The 19703-nt window shown below is 45.1% G+C and overlaps 1 protein-coding gene across 3 annotated transcripts in view; it reads right to left on the reverse strand.

The window, feature by feature from the left end:
* KIFC2 (kinesin family member C2) overlaps positions 1–19703 on the reverse strand; it is a 110813-nt gene that overhangs the window by 81567 nt on the left and 9543 nt on the right. Inside the window, exon 1 of one of the 3 annotated variants that reach the window (XM_033933012.1) lies at positions 12419–13067. The exons of 1 other annotated variant lie outside the window; for it this stretch is intronic. In XM_033933012.1, coding sequence (XP_033788903.1) covers positions 12419–12505 — 87 coding nt within the window. In that variant the 5' untranslated portion in view covers positions 12506–13067. Of the gene's footprint in view, positions 1–12418; positions 13072–19703 lie in introns of those variants that run through there. One more of the 3 variants, XM_033933015.1, reaches the window with a different exon arrangement.

A 19703-nucleotide genomic window follows, 5' to 3' on the forward strand; every position in this document is an offset into this window, starting at 1 on the left:
ATAGCTTTAGGAGGGTGCATCAAGTGATCACTACATGGTATGGTTTAATATTAAGATGGGTAAAGAGAGGCTCATTCAAAAGCAAAGGTTTTAGACTTTAAAAAAAAGTAACTTTATTGGGACAGGGGATTATGTCAAAGAATTGTCTGGATGGGAGCGTCTAAAAGGAGTGGAAATGCGGTGGGCAAAACCGAAAGGAGTTATTATAAGGGCGACAAACCATTTTGTTAGGCAAATAAGTAAAAGTAAGAGGAAAAGAAAGCCGCTTTGGTTCTCAAAAGTAGTAGCTGAGAAGGTAACAAAAAAGAGGTTAGCTTTCATAAACTACAAAAGATCGCAGAAGAAGAGGAAGACAGGCAAAAATATCTGGAAAAGTTAAGAAAGGCTGGTCGAGAAGTCAGGAAAGCAAAGATGCAAATGGAAGAAAAAATATTGACATGGTAAAATGAGGGGACAAGACATTTTTTTGATATATTAGTGATAGGAAGAAGTGCAAAAGTGGCATTGTGAGGCTCAAGGGTGAAGGGGAGGAATATGTAGAAGCTGATAAAGAAAAGGCCGAATTGCTTAATAAATATTTCTGTTCTGTATTCACGGCTGAAGCGCCGTGAATACAGAGTGGTAGAGTCTAATCGGAAGGAGGAGTGGTAGAGTCTAATCGGAAGGAGGAGTGGTAGAGTCTAATCGGAAGGAGGAGTGGTAGAGTCTAATCGATTTTCAGAGGGTTGTGTTCGTGAGGAGATAGCTAAAACAAAGGTAGACAACGCGATGGGGACAGATGGTGTACATCCTAGGATGCTGAAGGAACTTAGGGAAGTTCTGGTGGCTTCGCTGACTGACCTTTTCAACGAGTCTCTAGAGTCGGGAGTGGTACCGGAGGACTGGACAAGGGCGGATGGGGTCCCTCTCCACTAAAGTGGAAGTAAGGAAGAAGTAGGGAATTACTGGCCGGTAAGTCTGACTTCTGTGATAAGCAAATTAATGGAAACGCTTTTAAAACAGAGAATGGTCAAGTTTCTGGAATCCTGTGGATTACAGGACCGGAGGCAACATGGATTCACTAGAGGTAGGTTTTGGCAGACAAATCTGATCAATTTCTTTGACTGGGTGACCAGAGAATTGGATAGAGGATGTATGCTAGATGTCGTGTATTTAGATTTGAGCAAAGCCTTTGACAATGTTCCACATAGACGTCTGATAAATAAACTGAGTGCCCTCGGGATGGGTCCCAAAGTGATGGGCTGGGTCTAGAACTGGTTGAGTGGAAGGCGACAGAGGGTAGTGATCAATGGAGATCGCTCTGAGGAAAGGGATGTTACCAGTGGTGTGCCTCAAGGTTCTGTTCTTGGGCCTGTTTTTAACATTTTAATAAACGGTATTGCTGAAGGGTTGTCAGTAAGATTTGCCTCTTTGTGGATGGTACCAAAATCTGCAATAGAGTAGACACGCCGGATGGTGTGAATAATATGAAGAAAGACCTGGCGAAGCTTAAAGCATGGTCTGAAATTTGGCAGCTAAAATTTAATGCTATGAAATGCAAGGTCATGCATTTGGGCTGCGAAAACCTGAGGGAACAGTACAGATTAGGGGGTGAAGAACTTATGTGCATGACAGAAAAGTGTGATTTGGGTTTAATTGTATAAGATGATCTTAAAGTGGCCAATCAGGTTGAAAAGGTGACAGCGAAAGCTGGAAGGATGCTAGAATGTATAGGAAGAGGTATGGCTAGTAGGAATATGGAGGTATTGATGCCTCTGTATAAGACTTTGTTGAGACCTCATTTTGAATATTGTGTACAATTCTGGAGGCCGCAGCTTCTCTGGCTTTTTACCTATGGTGTCTGGCAATTTTCTTTTTCTAATTCTTTTAGTTCCAGTCTCTGGTTTCTGCTTTCCTTTATCTTCTCTTAACTCTTTTGCCAGGTTTTTCTGTCTATTTGTCATTTTTCTCTCTCTCCTTTTTTTTTTTTTTTTTTTGCAGTTTTCTTCAATGTATTTTTCTGCCTCTCTGTCTAGATTTAATTCATTCTTACTATCCAGTCTTTAATTTCCCTCTTTTTACTTCATCCACCTACAGCTTTTCATCTTTGCTGACCTGGTTCTCTCCATACCCCTTCCTCTTATTCTTTAGTCTTTCACTAGCTCTCTTCCTTTTCATCTAGTGTCTCCCTTCTTTCACCCCTATCCTTCCTTCCAGTGTCTCTGACTCTCTCCCTCCCTCCAGCATCTTTTCTTCCCATCCTTCTAACATCTTCCCTCTTTCTCTCCTCATCCTTCAAACTAGTGTCTCCTTTTTTTTCCTCCCCATCCTTCCAGCATCTCCCCTTTCTCTCCCTCTTCCCATCCCATCTCTTTCTCTCTCCCTCCTTCCCCTTCCCTCCAGCATTCTCCCCTTTCTATCCCCATCCTTCTACTAACTCCCCTTTATCTCGCCCCAACCCTTCCCTCTATCTCTAATATTCGCAGCACGAACAGTAACCCCAACCTGAGGCTCTTCCTCTGCCATCACTTCTTAGGCGCAGGTCCAGAAGAGCGATGTCAGAGGAAGAGACGATGTTACCGCAAGCAGCAGGTTGGGGTTACTGTTTGTGCCACGAATATTAAAGATGTATGAGGGAAGGGAAGCGAGGTGCACACATGCAGTAGTGGGGGTGGGGAAGGAGATGAGAACGGGTGCTGGCATCCCCACTTCCTATGCCACTATCCCTATACCATCACCTCACCCGTGCAATACAGCTCCATAGCTCTGCCTGTCTGACTGGTCAGCCCATGCAACTGGAAATGTATCGGAGAGCTAACTGAATTTTTATTAGACACACATAGGCACAGGAATCTGCATCAGCAGATGGGATTCAGGATTTCCATGGCAACTGCTGAACAGGAAACTCTGTGGTGGCAGTGATGGATTTTGTCCGATACGACATTTGTCTAATATACTTATTCCATTCAGCTGGTGACCGATAAAGTGTCCTGTGGAAACTGCAAGTCCGCCTGACCAGGGCACTCTCCACGCCTGCAGCGGACCTTGCTGGAGCCCTTACATGGGGCACTGGCCTCTCTAAGGGTCTGTACTAAGGGTCAGGTGAAGATATTCACTGCAGAAATTCCGAGACAGAAGATATGATAGAGACGTTTAAATACTTACGTGGCGTAAATGCGCACGAGTTGAGTCTCTTTCAATTGAAAGGAAGCTCTGCAATGAGAGGCCATAGGATGAAGTTAAGAGGCGATAGGCTCCGGAGTAATCGAAGGAAATGCTTTTTTACAGAAAGGGTGGTAGATGCATGGAACAGTCTCCCAGAAGAGGTGGTGGAGACTGAGACTGTGTCTGAAATCAAGAGGGCCTGGGATAGGCATGTGGGATCTCTTAGAAAGAGGAAGAGATAATGGTTATTGCGGACGGGCAGACTGGATGGGCCATATGGCCTTTATCTGCCGTCACATGTCTATGTTTCTGTGTTACAAAGCCACTGCCTCTCCTATCTCTGGAAATCAAGGTCTCTTGTTCTCTTGTATCTATTTCTCCAGGAGAGTCCTCTCCCGCTCAGAGTCTGAAAATGATGGGGCTTTGTTCTGTGCGATGTTGAATGGGGAAGGATACAGAGCAAACAATTAAACGTCACACTGGGGTTTCCACATCAGTAGTATGGGGAAGGGCCTGAGTAGGATATGGATGCAGTGAACAGGAATTTCTCCCGTCAGAGCCTCTCTCTCCCTGGAAGGGTTATTTTGGGCAGAGGGCAGAGATGCTGCGGCTCTGATTTCTCTGTGAGAGCAGAGGGGAGGGAGTCCGTTAGGATCTACATCTGCTCTGACCTCACTATCGATTGCAAAGATAATGTACCAGACGCTGTGGGCCAAAGCACAGCCAAGGGAGAAAGCATCCAGCCGCAGAGGGGAACGCAGACTCCTGTGCCGTGAGAATCACCCAGGACCCGGCCTCCAATGCCCGCCAACACAGCGTTGGCATCCCCTTTGCCTGCAGGGGGGATACAGGGCTACCATCATATGCAGGTCTGACCCTGAAACAATTCATGCCCCCCCTCAAGTTTATTAAAAATACTTCTAGGTGCAGGTCAACTAAGATGATATTAAAAATTACGGGGGGAAAAGACGAACGGAAGTCACATAAACGAAAGGATAGAGGGGTCGAAATCCATTAACATAGGGCTCCTTTTACTAAGGTACGCTAGCAAACCACGCGCTAAACGAAAAATACTAACGCAAGCTCTATGGAGACGTTAGCGTCTAGCGTGCGCGGCATTGTAGCGCGTGCTAAAACCCTAGCGCACCTTAGTAAAAGGAGCCCATAGGAAGGCAGTTCAACGAAGGGGCAAATCCAAGAGAGAAGGGATAACTCAAGTGGCGGAATCTGTGGACAGAGCAAGAAAGACAGAAGGATTAGAAGCCTCCTTTTTTGAAATTCTTTATTTCTCCTCCTCTATTATAAAACCCTAAGCGTGCATGCGCACTTAGGAGACTGTGATCAGTGACAGCGTGGCCGTATTCTATCTGCGGCGCGTGCAGTCATTTGAGCGGTGGTGGCGGTTTCAGAAGGCCTACTGCTGGACAGGGGGAAGGTCAAACGAAGGGAGAAGGGCTGCTGCTGGTGCCCGGGTGGGGGAAGTGCACCACCCTGGGTACCTCTCACCCTCTAAATGCCACTGGCTAACATGTAGAAGAACACAGTTCTACTGATTAATACCCCAGCCTACGTCATCTCCAATAGAGAATGATATGGGGACAGATTTTTCCCCAGACCCACGAGAACTCATTTTCCCGTACCCGAGAGTTCTTTTCCTGTCACTGCCCCATTCCTGCAAGCTCCATCCTCATCTGCACAAGCCTCAAACACTTTAAAATCCTAAGTAGCAACATTCTAGAGCTGAGATTGTGATGTCATAATGCCTCATTCCACCAATGCCTAAGCTCCGCCCTCACCTGCACAAGCCTCACTTTAAAATCCTAAGTAGCAACATTGTAGAGCTCAGATTCTGATGTCATAATGCCTCATTCCACCAATGCCTAAGCTCCGCCCTCACCTGCACAAGCCTCACTTTAAAATCCTAAGTAGCAACATTGTAGAGCTCAGATTGTGATGTCATAATGCCTCATCCACCAGTGCCTAAGCTCCGCCCTCATCCGCATAAGCCTCAAACACTTTCAAATCATAAGTATTAACATTCTAGAGCTGAGATTGTGATGTCATAAGGCCTCATTCCACCAATGCCTAAGCTCCGTCCTCACCTGCACAAGCCTCAAACACTTTAAAATCCTAAGTAGCAACATTGTAGAGCTCAGATTCTGATGTCATAATGCCTCATTCCACCAATGCCTAAGCTCCGCCCTCACCTGCACAAGCCTCACTTTAAAATCCTAAGTAGCAACATTGTAGAGCTCAGATTGTGATGTCATAATGCCTCATCCACCAGTGCCTAAGCTCCGCCCTCATCCGCATAAGCCTCAAACACTTTCAAATCATAAGTATTAACATTCTAGAGCTGAGATTGTGATGTCATAAGGCCTCATTCCACCAATGCCTAAGCTCCGCCCTCATCCACATAAGCCTCAAACACTTTCAAATCATAAGTGTTCGAGGCTTGTGCGGTTAAGGCAGAGCTTATAGGAATGGGGCAGGGACAGGAACAGTGACAAAAGTGGGGGACAGGATGGAAAATTGAGTTCCTGCAAGGACGGGGAAAAATGTGTCCCCTTGCCATTCTCTAATCCCCAATATATGCCTTCAACCCCACCTACCTTTTACGAAGCTGCGTTAGGATTTTTTATCGCCGTCCATGGCGGTATTAGGTCCGACGCTCTAGGAATTAAACTAAGCTGAACCTTAGGGCTCCTTTTGCTAAAGTGCGCTAGCGTTTTTAGTGTACACAGATTAGTGCGCACTAACCCCGCGCTACGCAGCTAGAACTAACGCCAGCTCAATGCTAGTGTCTAGCACGCGGTATTCCGCACGTTAAAGCCCTAACGCAGCTTAGCAAAAGTAGCCCTTAGTTTTATAGACCAAATGGAGCTCGACTTGGTTAACTGTAAATGGTAACATAATACTTTAAGCCAGGGGGAGGTAATTCCGGTCCTCGAGAGCCGGAGCCAGGTCAGGTTTTCAGGATATCCACAATGCATATGCACGAGATCGATTTGCATCTCAAGGAGGCAGTGCATGCAAATCCATCTCCTACATATTCATGGTGGAGATCCTGAAAACCTGACCTAGCTCCGGCTCTCGAGGACCGGAATTGCCTACTCCTGGCCTAGATCATCTTCTCAAAAGGGTCCCTCCCCCCCCCCCCCCCCCCCCCGAGATCAAGTGTCAGTCACCACCAATGCAACTCTATAGGGTTGGAGACCTAGGGCCTTGGTCGACTTGTGCAAGGCCAGTAAGCAATTCCGGTCCTCAAGAGCCGGAGCCAGGTCAGGTTTTCAGGATATCCACAATAAATATGCATGAGATCGATTTGCATCTCAAGGAGGCAGTGCATGCAAATCCATCTCCTACATATTCATGGTGGAGATCCTGAAAACCTGACCTGGCTCCGGCTCTCGAGGACCGGAATTGCCTACCCCTGCTTTAAGAGAACAAAAGCAGAAAATCTAAATTCACACAAGTGGCTAATTTTCAGTGTTTAGCAAACAAGAATTCTACGAGTGTCGGAGCTTATACTGAAGAGCTTTTTATCTCTCCAGAACTGCCAAGGGGGAGCAAGTTTTAGGAGGGAGATTTAATTGCACAAACTCCTTTTCTTTTTAGAAGAATCCCTTCAAAGGGATGAACGGGAAGGACAGATGCCAACCAATATCTGCACCTCAGCAGAGGTAAAAAACAAAGGGAGAAAATGCTCGCCAGAACGGAAATCAACCATTTTCCTACTGGTGTGTCTGCTTGAGGACCTGAATCAATTCACGTAAAACCCGTTCTGAGTATAGAAAAATGGACAAAAGAAATCCATTTTCATTTTCTCTCTTCTTTTCGTTCCATCTCCGCCTCCTCCTTGCCTCTTCCTACAAGACTGCATAATTCATACTGTCTCTTATTGTTCTCCCATCTCCTTCTCTTCGATGGTCTTTCCTATTTTTCTCCTCTGTTACCTCCTTCTCTTTCCCTTCCTCATCAGGGATTCTTTCCTTCTTTCCCTCCGCTGTGTCTGAGCCCTCGTTTCTCTGTCCTTCCATTTCTTTTCTCAGCTGCCATCTTGTTTTCCTCTTCTCTTTTTATCTCGTCTCACTTTTTTTTTTTTTTACTTCTTTCAAATCTCTCCTACATGTTGTATCTTTCTAACTTAAGATCATTGAACAATAACAGTGATGGTAACTCATATTCTTGCCTCAACCAGAAATTGTGTATTTTTCTATTTAGATCCCATTTTATGGAATAGTTTGCCTGTAGAATTGAGAAGGGAAGAATCTTTCCAAAATGTTAAAAGACATTTAAAGGCACATTTTTTTCAACTGGCGGGATGTGAATTCGGGACTTCAGTCTGCGTTTATATAGTCTTATATGTTTAATCTTAATTAATTATTTTATTAATTTAGATTGTTATTTAATATTATGTATTAGGAATGTTACTTTTGTCTTCTATTCTTTTTCTTTTCTATTTAAATGGAGGAGTTCTTTTCATAATTTTGATTGAATTAAATTGTAATCCGCTTTGATCCTTTTTTGGCTGTATATGCGGTATATAAAGATTTCAATAAACATAAACAAAACTTCCATTCTTTGTTTTCCATTGTTCATTTTTCCCAATCTCTATCCTCTCTATAATTCTTGTTTCCTATGCATCCACATTTATACTTCTCACCTCCTTTAAGCCTTTGTTCCTCTCCCTCACCCCCTCCTTCACTTACGGACATCTTTGCCTCTCAGTTCCCAATGCAGCCGGGATAACTTGCATGTTTTGTACCGAGCGGCAGGTACAATCCTAGGGGGGGTTACCTGGAGGTTCTGCACAGAGGTAGGTACGACTGGCCACCTTACTGATCTTAATCTACTGCAGGGTGCTCCAACATCGGTCCTCGAGGGCCACAATCCAGTCGGGTTTTCAGGATTTTCCCAATGAATTTGTATGAGATCTAGTTGCATGCAGTGCTTCCATTGTATGCAAATAGGTCTCATGCATTTTGATTGGGGAAATCCTGAGACTCCGATCCGGTGAGGGTTGAGGTTGGACACCCCCTGCTCTACTGTGGTAAATATCATCATCCGTGTACATAGCACTGTACTGGATAAGCCACAACGTTCCAATATCCTTTACCATTTATTTATTTAATAATTTATATTTCGCATATCCTACAATCCTATGCTGATTACAAATTATTCAGGTACGCAAGCATTATTCACTAACTGTCCCCGTGGGCTCCCACTCTATCTAATGTACCTGGGGCAATGGGGATTAAGTGATTTCTTGGATAACTGTCCTGACCTCTTGTAATGTAATCCGACCTTGAACTGAATAGGTAAAGGCGGAATAGAAAACCTGATGCTTTCAAAGAATTTTTATGAAAAACTAGTCTTTAAGTCTGTTACATTAACAGGTGTGTGTCTTTCTTTCTTTCTATCTCCTTGATCGCTTTCTGTCTGTCTGTCTTTCTTTCTGTCTCTCTCTTTCTCTCCTTGGCTGCTGTCTGTCTGTCTTTCTTTCTCTCTCCTTGGCCGCTGTCTTTCATTTTTTGCTGTCTCTCTCTGTCTTTCTTTTTTGCTGTCTCTCTCCTTGGCCACTGTCTGTCTTTCTTTTTTTGCTGTCTCTCTCCTTGGCCACTGTCTGTCTTTCTTTTTTTGCTGTCTTTCTCCTTGGTCGCTGTCTATCTGTCTTTCTTTTTTTGCTGTCTCTCTCCTTGGTTGCTGTCTGTCTGTCTTTCTTTTTTGCTGTCTCTCTCCTTGGCCACTGTCTGTCTTTCTTTTTTTGCTGTCTGTCTCCTTGGCCACTGTCTGTCTTTCTTTTTTTGCTGTCTTTCTCCTTGGTCGCTGTCTGTCTGTCTTTCTTTTTTGCTGTCTCTCTCCTTGGCCACTGTCTGTCTTTGTTTTTTTGCTGTCTTTCTCCTTGGTCGCTGTCTATCTGTCTTTCTTTTTTTGCTGTCTCTCTCCTTGGTTGCTGTCTGTCTGTCTTTCTTTTTTGCTGTCTCTCTCCTTGGCCACTGTCTGTCTTTCTTTTTTTGCTGTCTGTCTCCTTGGCCACTGTCTGTCTTTCTTTTATTGCTGTCTTTCTCCTTGGTCGCTGTCTATCTGTCTTTCTTTTTTTGCTGTCTGTCTCCTTGGCCACTGTCTGTCTTTCTTTTTTTGCTGTCTCTCTCCTTGGTCGCTGTCTGTCTGTCTTTCTTTTTTTGCTGTCTCTCTCCTTGGCTGCTGTCTGTCTTTCTTTTTTTGCTGTCTCTCTCCTTGTCCGCTTTCTGTCTCTTTCTTTCTGTCTCTCTCTCTCTCCTTGGTCACTGTCTGTCTGTCTGTTTTTCTTTTTTTGCTGTCTTTCTCCTTGGTCGCTGTCTGTCTGTCTTTCTTTTTTTGCTGTCTCTCTCCTTATCCGCTTTCTGTCTCTTTCTTTCTGTCTCTCTCTCTCTCCTTGGTCACTGTCTGTCTGTCTGTCTGTCTTTCTTTTTTTGCTGTCTTTCTCCTTGGTCGCTGTCTGTCTGTCTTTCTTTTTTTGCTGTCTCTCTCCTTGTCCGCTTTCTGTCTGTCTTTCTTTCTGTCTCTCTCTCTCTCTCCTTGGCTGCTGTCTGTCTGTCTTTCTCTCTCCTTGGCCGCTGTCTGTCTTTTTTTCTGTGTGTCTCTGTCTCCTTGTCCACTGTCTGGTTTGTTTGTTTTTCTTTCTATCTCTCTCTCCCTGGGCCCCTGTCCTTCTGTGTGTGTCTTTCACTCCCACCTACCTGTCTTTCAGTCTGTCAATGTCCCGTCTGGTGTGTTTTTTTTTTTTCTTTCAATCTCTCTCCCTGGGCCCCTGTCCTTCTGTGTGTGTCTTTCAGTCTGTGAATGTCCCGTCTGGTGTTTTTTTTTTTTTCTTTCAGTCTCTCTCCCTATAAATTATCGTGCCCCATCCTATCTTTTTTTTTAATCACACGTTGTGTTGGGAAGGGCAACCGGCACACAGTAACTGCTGCTGGATTAGGTTATACCGCCACTCAAAGCAAATTGTCATGCCAAACGTGCGTATGTGCCACATGCTTTAAAATTTCTCTGCTGGCCACGGAGCTACGGCCGCATGGAGCCACGGAAATTGAAGTGCGCATGCGCGCTAAGGGTATTATTATATAGGATGATGCAAAACTGTTATAGCTTTTCAGACTTTTAATATTTATGTTGTGATTTAATCAAGTGCCTATTTGGCTTTTATCTTTAAATGATTAGTTCTTTGAGCACCCAATATATTTTGATTTTATCTACGAGTGGTTTGCTGGCATCTGGGTTAGAGCTGAAGTAATACATCCACCGATTGTCCCATCCTCCCATTCTGTGTATTGGGATTTCTTCGCTTCACTAGGTTCCCTTTCTTTGTAAGGCTCTAATCGTCTTTAATCTTCAGACCATCCTCCTGCAGAATTTTGTCCCTCAGGGCTTTTGCATGCAAAGCCGATTTCTCTTTGACATTCTGCTCTCTAGATATCAAATAACCGGGCAGCCCCCTGAAATATATCACCGGATTCTTCTCCCCCCCCCCCCCCAATGAAATGCATGTTTTAAAACCCTCACGACAATAAAAACAGCTAAATCAATATTTGGTAGAGCTGGTGCCTCTGTACCCAGAGGTTGTGAGATCAAAGGCCAAGTCACTTAATCCTCCAGTGTCCACCACTTTGAAGGTCAGCTTTGAAATGCCAAAGTGGTAATAAGGCAGGCCCTATTACTAGAATATCAGACCTGTGAAATAATACAGCTACACATGAAACTGCAGATAAGGTAACATTTGTACACCCAGCCCAGATAGTATGACATGATACCACAGTAAGTGTGGCACGGTGATTAAAGCTTCAGCCTCAGCACCCTGAGCTTGTGGGTTCAAACCCTCGCTACTCCCTGTGACCCTGGGCAAGTCACTGAATCCCCCCATTGCTCCAGGTACATTAGGCAGATTGTGAGCCCACCAGGACAGACAAGGATAAATGCTTGAGCATCTGAATAAATTCATGTTAACCGTTCTGAGCTCCCCTGGAAGAACAGTAGAGAAAAATTGAATAAATAATGTGACAAGTTTCAGCCTCTGATAACCAGAGCTGGTATTGTGACGTCATAATGCCTCAATCCACCAATAAGAGCCAACCTCAGCAGTGATGTCACAATAGCTGGATTGTCCTACACTTGGATCCCTTTTGCTACATTTTGATTTCTAGAGTGGTGCAGTGGTTAAAGCTACAGCCTCAGCACCCTGAGGTTGTGGGTTCAAACCCTCCCACTGCTCCTTGTGACCCTGGACATGTCACTTAATCCCCATATTGCCCTAGGTAGATTAGATAGATTGTGAACCCACCAGGACAGACAAGTACCTGAATCAATTCATGTAAACTGAATACATATATAGTCTGGGGGTTCATCTCAACAAATGTCTAGCAATGCAAAGCCAACTCTCAGCCATGCTAAGGATCTCATTCGCTCCGGACCGGGGGAGGGGCAGTGCACCCTGGGCACCATTCGGTGGGGACACCGGCACCCCTCCTCCTCTCTGTCCCACACCCCCCCACACACCTCCAGTTGTGTTCACTGCCACAAGCAACAGCCTCAGCGTGCTTTTTGTGACCGCGTCGTCTCTCCCGTTGACGTTACTTCCGGGTGCTGCGCATAGGAAGTGTCGTCAGAGGGAGAGCCAATGGGGTCTCGAGGCGCACACTGAAGTTCTCGTTGCTCTCGGCGGTGAACACCTCGAGGCTGAAGGACGGGAAGGGGGCGCACGTGCGGCAGAGGGCAGGGAGGGGGGTGCCACCGCCCTACGCCACCGATTCAGTCCCTATCATTTCTTTGAGGAACGTCATTGAGCTACCAACGTACGTTCCGCCATCACCACGCTCCATGGCGCCCTTCAGTGCAAATCTCCAGCTCGGCCAGATCACGCCACTGGCGCTGGCAGGAGTCAAGCCGGAGCAGCCGAGGGCAGTGTTCGAGTCAGAAGAGCCTCTTTTGTCTTGGGTCCCCTTGCATCGCACCCAATCGCACACAGGACGCTTTGCTGAGCAAACCCAACCTGCGCGCACAGCTACAACCGGGCGTGCAGGTCCATTTTCAAAGCAATCGGTGTCAAAGCCCCCTGCGGGCATCCCAAGGGTGCCCCGAGCCCTGTGCAAGGGATACGTAGAGCATATGGCCCCCCTCAATGCTCACATAAAGTGCCAAAAACCCTTTCAAAATAGGAACAACAGTAAGTTGAAATTCCCGATCCAGAAAGGCTGCTATTTTGAGCCTTTTTTTTCGTTAATAGAGAAGTGCCCCTTACCTCAGAGGGCGATTCCTCATCGTCGGCGGCCTCCCGGCGGAAGAGGGTATAGAAGATGTACACCAGCAGGGAGTAAAAGGCATACATTGGGAATGTAGGCAGCAGCCTGAGGTAGACGATTCACTGGGGTGGAGGCCTTGGCATCAGTGCTGGCTGAGTGGAGAGCTGCCCTTTGTTGCCGCAGAAAAAAGAGCAATCCTTGCCCCCGCTGCCAAGGCTGGAACCGTCTGCTTGGAGGAAGCCAGAGGCTCCAGGGGCTCCCAGCCAGAACTGGCGAATCTTGGGTTCTTTCCCTGATATGCTGCAGTTGCTGCCTCTCCGCTGCCCACCGCAGTGGCTGTGGGCATGCCCAGAGCACTGCAGCAGCAGAATAAACCAAGCACGCTCTCAGCTGGAGCGGCCAAGGGAGCCCGGATTCACTGGAGTGCAGCACGAAGACAAAGGGAGACGGGCAGAGAGCAGCAACCTCCCCACCCCCTTCATGTGCTTGCAGAGAAGATAGAGGGGGGGGGGGGGCTGGTTATTAAATTGGAAGCTGCTTCTCATCACATTCCAGAAGGCTGTCAAAGGGATGCCTTAGGGACAGTGCAAAAAAGAAAAAAAAAGGTACAAAGCTGTTTGCAATAAACATTGTACTGCCGCTGATCGCAAGACGTCAGACGGTGGCTGTCTGTGTGCGATGCAGTTTGTACAGCAACTGATTTCAGATTCAAGCAGTGCTTTGTGTGCGATAACAAAACGCAAGTTGCCATACTGGGTCAGAGCAATGGTCCATCTGGCCCCAGTTAGTGGCCAATCCAGGTCACAAGTACCTAGCAAAAACCCAAATGGTGGCAAGATTCGGGCATGCCAAGAGTAACAAGATTACAGAAGACTAAATAGTAGCAACATTCTTTGCAGAATCCCCAAAGGATTGCAAGATTCCAAATAGAATCCCAAAGAGTAGCAAGATTCCGGAATCCCAGAGAGTAACAAGATTCTAGAATCCCAAAGAGCACAACATTCCGGAACCCCAAATAGTAGCAACATTCCATGCAGAATCCCCAGAGTACCAAGATTCCATTCTAGCGATCCCAAGGCAAGCAGTGGCTTCCCCCATGTCTATCTCCATACAATAAGAATAGTCATCCTGGGTCAGACCAATGGTCCATCTATACCAGTATTCTATTTCCACAGTGGCCAATCCACAAGTATCTGGCAGAAACCCAAATAATAGCGACATTCCATGCTACTGATCCAGGGCAAGCAGTGGCTTTCCCTCCATCTCTCTGAATAGCAGACTATTGACTTTTCCTCCGGGAACTTGTCCAAATCAGTCTTCAATGCAGCTACACTAACCGCTGTTACTACATCCTAATATTTCTTCCTATTTGTTTTAAAAAAATTATTCTCATGTAATTTCATTGAGCGTCCCTTGGGTTTTGTGCTTTTGGAAAGGGTAAAAAAATCAATCAGATCCCTCCATAACCGTCTCTTTTCCAAGCTGAACAGCCCCAACCATTTTAGCCAGTTCCATCTCCATTATCATTTTGGTCGCTCTTCTTTGAATCTTTTCTAATTCCACTATATATTTTTTGAGCTACAACTGAGAAAAGGTGAGCGACAATTTGCAATAAATAAAAACGCAAAGCGTAGATTTATGACACACAGCCAGCTGGAGTGGAAACAGACCCATAACAGAGAAGCCCAGGAACCAGGAATCGTCCGGCTGGAAACTCAGAAGACAGACAAGAACCAAGGAAGGCAGGAATTAGTTGCCGTGGCTGTCACTAGTATCACAGCTAATGACCGAGTACTGGTCCAAAGCAAAAGCAGGGCATATAAACATAAGAACATAAGAATGGCCAGACCAGTGGTCCATCGTGCCCAGCAGTCCGCTCACGCGGCGGCCCTTAGGTCAAAGACCAGTACCCTGAGTCTAGCCTTACCTACGTACATTCTGGTTCAGCAGGAACTTGTCTAACTTTGTCTTGAATCCCTGGAGGGTGTTTTCCCCTATAACAGCCTCCGGAAGAGCGTTCCAGTTTTCCAGGCTGGGTTCAGCTGGGTCCAATTAGAAAAAGCACAAGGAGAAGCAATGGAGATACAGCTACTCCTACAGACAGGGAGCCCCATGCCCTGCTCTGGTTAATCTAGGCTGCCTGCAGGCAGTGACGTGGTAGAGAGGGGCAAAGGGGGCGGTCCGCCCCATGCTGCTGAGGGCGACGGCACCCCATGCTCCTCTCCATGCGCGTACCCCCTTCCCTTCCCCCATACCTCTAGTTGAAATTCTTTGCGGTGGTCAACAACGTGCTCTTCACGACCCTGTCGGCTCTCCCGCTGATGTCACTTCTGGGTGCCGTGGCACAGGAAATGACATCAGAGGGGGAGCCGAAGGGGTCGCGAGGAGCACATTGTTGACCACGGTGAAGAACTTCAACTAGAGGTACGGGAGAAGGGAAGGGGGTGCACATGGCAGGCAGGATCGGGGAGTGAAAAATCGATCCACTTGTACCCGTTCTTCTCCACTCAGGATTTTGTAGACTTCAATCCTATCTCCCCTCAGCCGTCTCTTTTCCAAGCTGAAGAGCCCTAACCGTTTTCGCCTTTCCTCATACGAGAGGAGTTCCATCCCCTTTACCATCTTGGTTGCTTCTTCTTTGAACCTTTTCTAGTTCCGCAGTATCTTTCTTGAGATAAGACCAGACTTGAACGCAATACTCCAGATGAGGTCACACCATGGAGTGATACAGGAACATTATAACATTCTTAAGTCTTGTTAACCATCCCTTTTTTAATAATTCCTAGCATCCTATTTGCTTGCTTGGCCGCCATCGTACATTGGGTGGAAGATTTCATCGTATTGCCTACAATGACACCCAAATCCTTTTCTTGGGCGCTAACCCCCAAGGTGGACCGTAGCATCCAGTAACTGTGATTCAGGTTATTCTTCCCAATGTGCATCACTTTGCATTTGCCCACATTAAATTCCATCTGCCATTTGGAAGCCCAGTCTTCCAATTTCCTAAGACCCGCCTGCAATTTTTCACAATTTGCATGCATTTTAACAATTTTGAACAGTTTAGTGTCATATGAAAATTTAATCACCTCACTCGTTCCAATATCCAGATCATTTATATATAAGTTAAATAGCACCGGTCCCAGTACAGACCCCTGTGGCACACCACTGTTTACTCTCCTCAATTGAGAAAAATGACCATTTAAGCCAACCCTGTTTTCTATCCGATAACCAATTCCTATTCCACAACTGAACTTGCCTCTTATTCCAGAATTGCGCATAGCAGCATGCACCTAACTTAAAACTTAGGTGCCTGTAATGGCTGCCATTTTCTGCACCAAGAGAGCACAGGCAGGAGCGATTAAGAATCACTGCTGCCCCAAAGTCCCCTAGACACAGTAGGCCTGGGGTACTGCCACTGGGTCTGGGAGGGGGCATGGGCCATCACTCTTCAGGTGGGCGGAAGAGGAAAGGAGTATGTATAGTACAAGATCCATTCTGAAAACTGAAATATGCCTGGTCCCAAGAATTTTGGATAAAGGATCTTGTGCCTGTACTACTTATTTCAATAGCACTGCACATTACATATCATTTCAGGATACAATTCATGATTTGGCTTAATCGAAATGAAGAAGGAAAATGTTTTAAGTTGTATGTGATATCAGTTTTCTGGGAAATACTTTTAAAACCAATAGGAGGAAATACTTTTTCACTCTGAGAATAAACTCTGGAATGCATTGCCAGAGGATGTGGTAAGAGCGGATAGCGTAGCTGATTTTAAGAAAAGTTTGGACAAGTTCCTGGAGGAAAAGTCCATAGTCTGTTATTGAGAAAGGCACGGGGGAAGCCACTGCTTGCCCTGGATCGGTAGCATGGAATGTTGCTACTCTGGGGATTCCGGTATCTTGCCACTCTATAGGATTCTAGAATCTTGTTACTCTCTGGGATTCCGGAATCTTGCTACTCTTTGGGATTCTGTATGGAATGTTGCTACTCTTTGGGTTTTGGCCAGATACTAGGGACCTGGATTGGGCACCGTGAGAAGGGGCTACTGGGCTTGATGGAGCATTGGTCTGACCCAGTAAGTCTGTTCTTATGTTGGAGGTGTAGAAATTTTTAAAATAAATAAATATTAGAAAAGACAGACAATGATCCAATACATAATAGGACTGAGAAAATTTATGGAGTAAAGATTGAATTTCAGCATGGGTAACAACATCAAACGTAGACCAAATCTAATCCACTGAAATATTCTTGCTCCAGATGTAAAAAAAAAAAAAAAAAAAAAGTACTAAATTTTGCTACAGGTTTTCACGACCCTCATAGCACTGACTTTTAGAGCTCCTTTTACGAAGGAGCGCTAGTGTTTTTAGCGCACGCCCCGGATTAGCGTGTGCTAAGCTACCGCCTGCTTAAGAGGAGGCGGTAGCGGCTAGAGCGCGCGGAATTTTAGCACACGCTATTCCACGTGGTAAGGCCCTAATGCGCCTTCGGGAAAGGAGCCCTTACTGTAGCTGAGGACTGGAGCAGAAAGCAGAGAATTTTCTTGGGGGGCCCCTACTGGATCCCCTTCACCCCCATCATCTGACCTTTCTATCCTCTGATCTCACAAAAATTAAACCTGGTGACCCCAGGTCTGTCTTGGACCCCTCAACTCTCTCTGCTTCTAATGCCACAAACACCGCCATCTTGAAAAATGATGGTGCCTGACTTCTAGCTAGGGAACATCGCTATTTTTCAAGACAGTGATGGAAATGGAGAATGTCCTTAGACGCCTCTCCAGACAAGGTATTATTGGCCTGGGGAAGGGGGGTCCAGCTGCTCTGGAGGCACTGGTTGTGGGCTTCCCTGTGATCTGGACCAGAAAACCCCTGGAGTGGTTGGTGGGACAAGGACAGGGTGGAGGTTAGGAGTCCAGCTGGCCTTTTACATTTAGGAAACGCATTTGGAACATTTGGAACGCACTCCCGGAGGAGGTCGTGATGGAGACCACCATTCCGGGATTCAAGGGCAAGTTGGATGCACACCTTCTCGCAAATCACATTGAGGGATACGAGTAAACAAGGTTTCTCAACAGGGAACACCTGGCTTGGCCTCCGCAGGTGCGGGTCGCCGGACTAGATGGACCAAGGGTCTGATCCGGCGAAGCCATTTCTTATGTTCTTATGAAACTACTTAAAACACAATGGTTTGTAAATGCCTTTTTTTTAAGGCATCGATTTTCCCTGATTGCTGATTTTCTGAGGATTTGATTTTTTTATGTTCATTTGTCTTTTAGTTTGTTTTAAAACTTATGTATGTCATATTTTGTAAACCGTTTAGGCTTTAGATGGTACAGAAATTTTTAAAATAAAATAAAATTTAAAAAACTATTTCTTCCTTCCCGTCGATGCTTGAGACAAATCTCACTAATGCACTGAGAGAAAGTGAGGCAGACTTGCACGGTCTGTGTCTGCATAGGGCCTTTTGGTGGAGGATGGGCTGGAGTGAGCTTTGACGGAGACTTCGGCACTTGGAACCCAAGCACTGGTACCAGGTAGAGCTTATGGCCAGAAATAGCTAAGAAGAAAAAATTTAAATTGCATCAGGTTGGGCAGACTGGATGGACCATTCGGATCTGCCGTCATCTACTATATAATAATAATAATAATTTTATTTCTTATATACCGCTGTACCGTGAGGTTCTAAGCGGTTTACAGTAGAAACAGAAGAAATGCAATAAGTAAGATTAATTAAGATGAAGAGAAAGTACTTAGAGTTCCCTGACTGTCCCAAAGGCTCACATTCTTGCTAAAGTACTTGAGAAAAATAAATTAGTTAGGTTATAAACATAGAGTAGAAGAAGGTAGGAAAACAGTTCATAGGAAAATTAATTTCGAATACATTATACATTATATATTGTTCAAGGCGGAATACAAATTATAGGAATTACCAAAAGAATTGCGTAATATAGATTATCTGGATAAATTACATAACAGTTATTCGTGTACATTACATGGTGTGGTAGAGGATTCAATTTTGAGAATTACATATCAAGGGAATCAAGTGATAACAGAATATAGTGGAGATTATCAGTATATACGGTTTACAGATTGGAAGTTACCTAATAATGACGTAAGAAATTTATTGGATAGTGTGGAAAATGTTTATATAGGAATCAGAGTATGTATGATAGGAAAGGTTCTAAGAGTTGAATTAATGTGTTATTCTATCGAGGGAGAGCTTGTGCATAAAGGGAGGATATTAGTTGGTAATGACGTGTTTTCTGAATAGAAATGTTTTGATTTCTTTTCGAAACACTTTGATGTCTGTTGTATTGATCATTAGTTTGGTGATTGTGGGGTCAATTTTTGCTGCCTGTGTCGCTAGAAGGCTGTCGTATAGTTTCTTAAGACGGGTTCCATTATTAGGTGGGAAGGTGAATAGGTTTTGAGTTCTTCTTGATCTGGATGAGCGGTAGCGGTTTAGGCGGTTGTTTAGGTAACAGGGGGCAGTTCCATGGGTTATCTTAAATAGCAGACAATAGAACTTGAATTGAGTTCTTGCTTTTATCGGAAGCCAGTGAGAGTCTATATAGGCGGGAGTGATGTGGTCAAATTTGCTGAGACAGTAGATGAGTCTGATGGCAGTGCTCTGAACTGTCTGTAGTTGTTTTATCATATTGTTAGGACATGTTAGGTAGAGGCTGTTGCAGTAATCCAAGTTACTAAGTGTGAGGGATTGTACAATGATCTTGTAGTGTTCTTTGGTAAAGAAATTTCTTATTTTTCTTAGGTTTCGCATGGTGAAGAATGCCTTCTGTATGACTTTGTGTATCTGTGTCTGCATAGTGCAGCGTCTATCTAATTGTATTCCTAGAATTTTTAGAGTGCTCTGTATGGGATATTTGATTGTATTTACTTCCAATTCTGTTATAGATTGCTTTTGTTCCTTCTCTAGTAGTAGGAATTTGGTTTTCTCTGCATTCAGTTTCAATTTATGGTTCTTCATCCATTTTTCTACGGTTTCTAGTGTTGTTATCAGGTGTTCATTGGAGCTGGGGTCTTGTATGTCAAATGGGAGAATGATGGTTATGTCATCTGCGTAACTGAAAGATGTTATATTTAGGGCGTCTAGGGCAGTGCCTAAGGAAGCTATGAAGAGGTTGAATAGTATGGGCGATAGTGGGGATCCTTGTGGTACTCTGCAGGGGTTTGTCCAGGGGTCAGATAAAATATCTTTTGACTTAACTCTATATGATCTTGTTTGAAGGAAGCCTTGGAACCTAGTTGTGAACTTTACCAGTTA

This window comes from Geotrypetes seraphini, chromosome 2 (genome assembly GCF_902459505.1).
Source record: "Geotrypetes seraphini chromosome 2, aGeoSer1.1, whole genome shotgun sequence".
Lineage (NCBI taxonomy): Eukaryota > Metazoa > Chordata > Amphibia > Gymnophiona > Dermophiidae > Geotrypetes > Geotrypetes seraphini.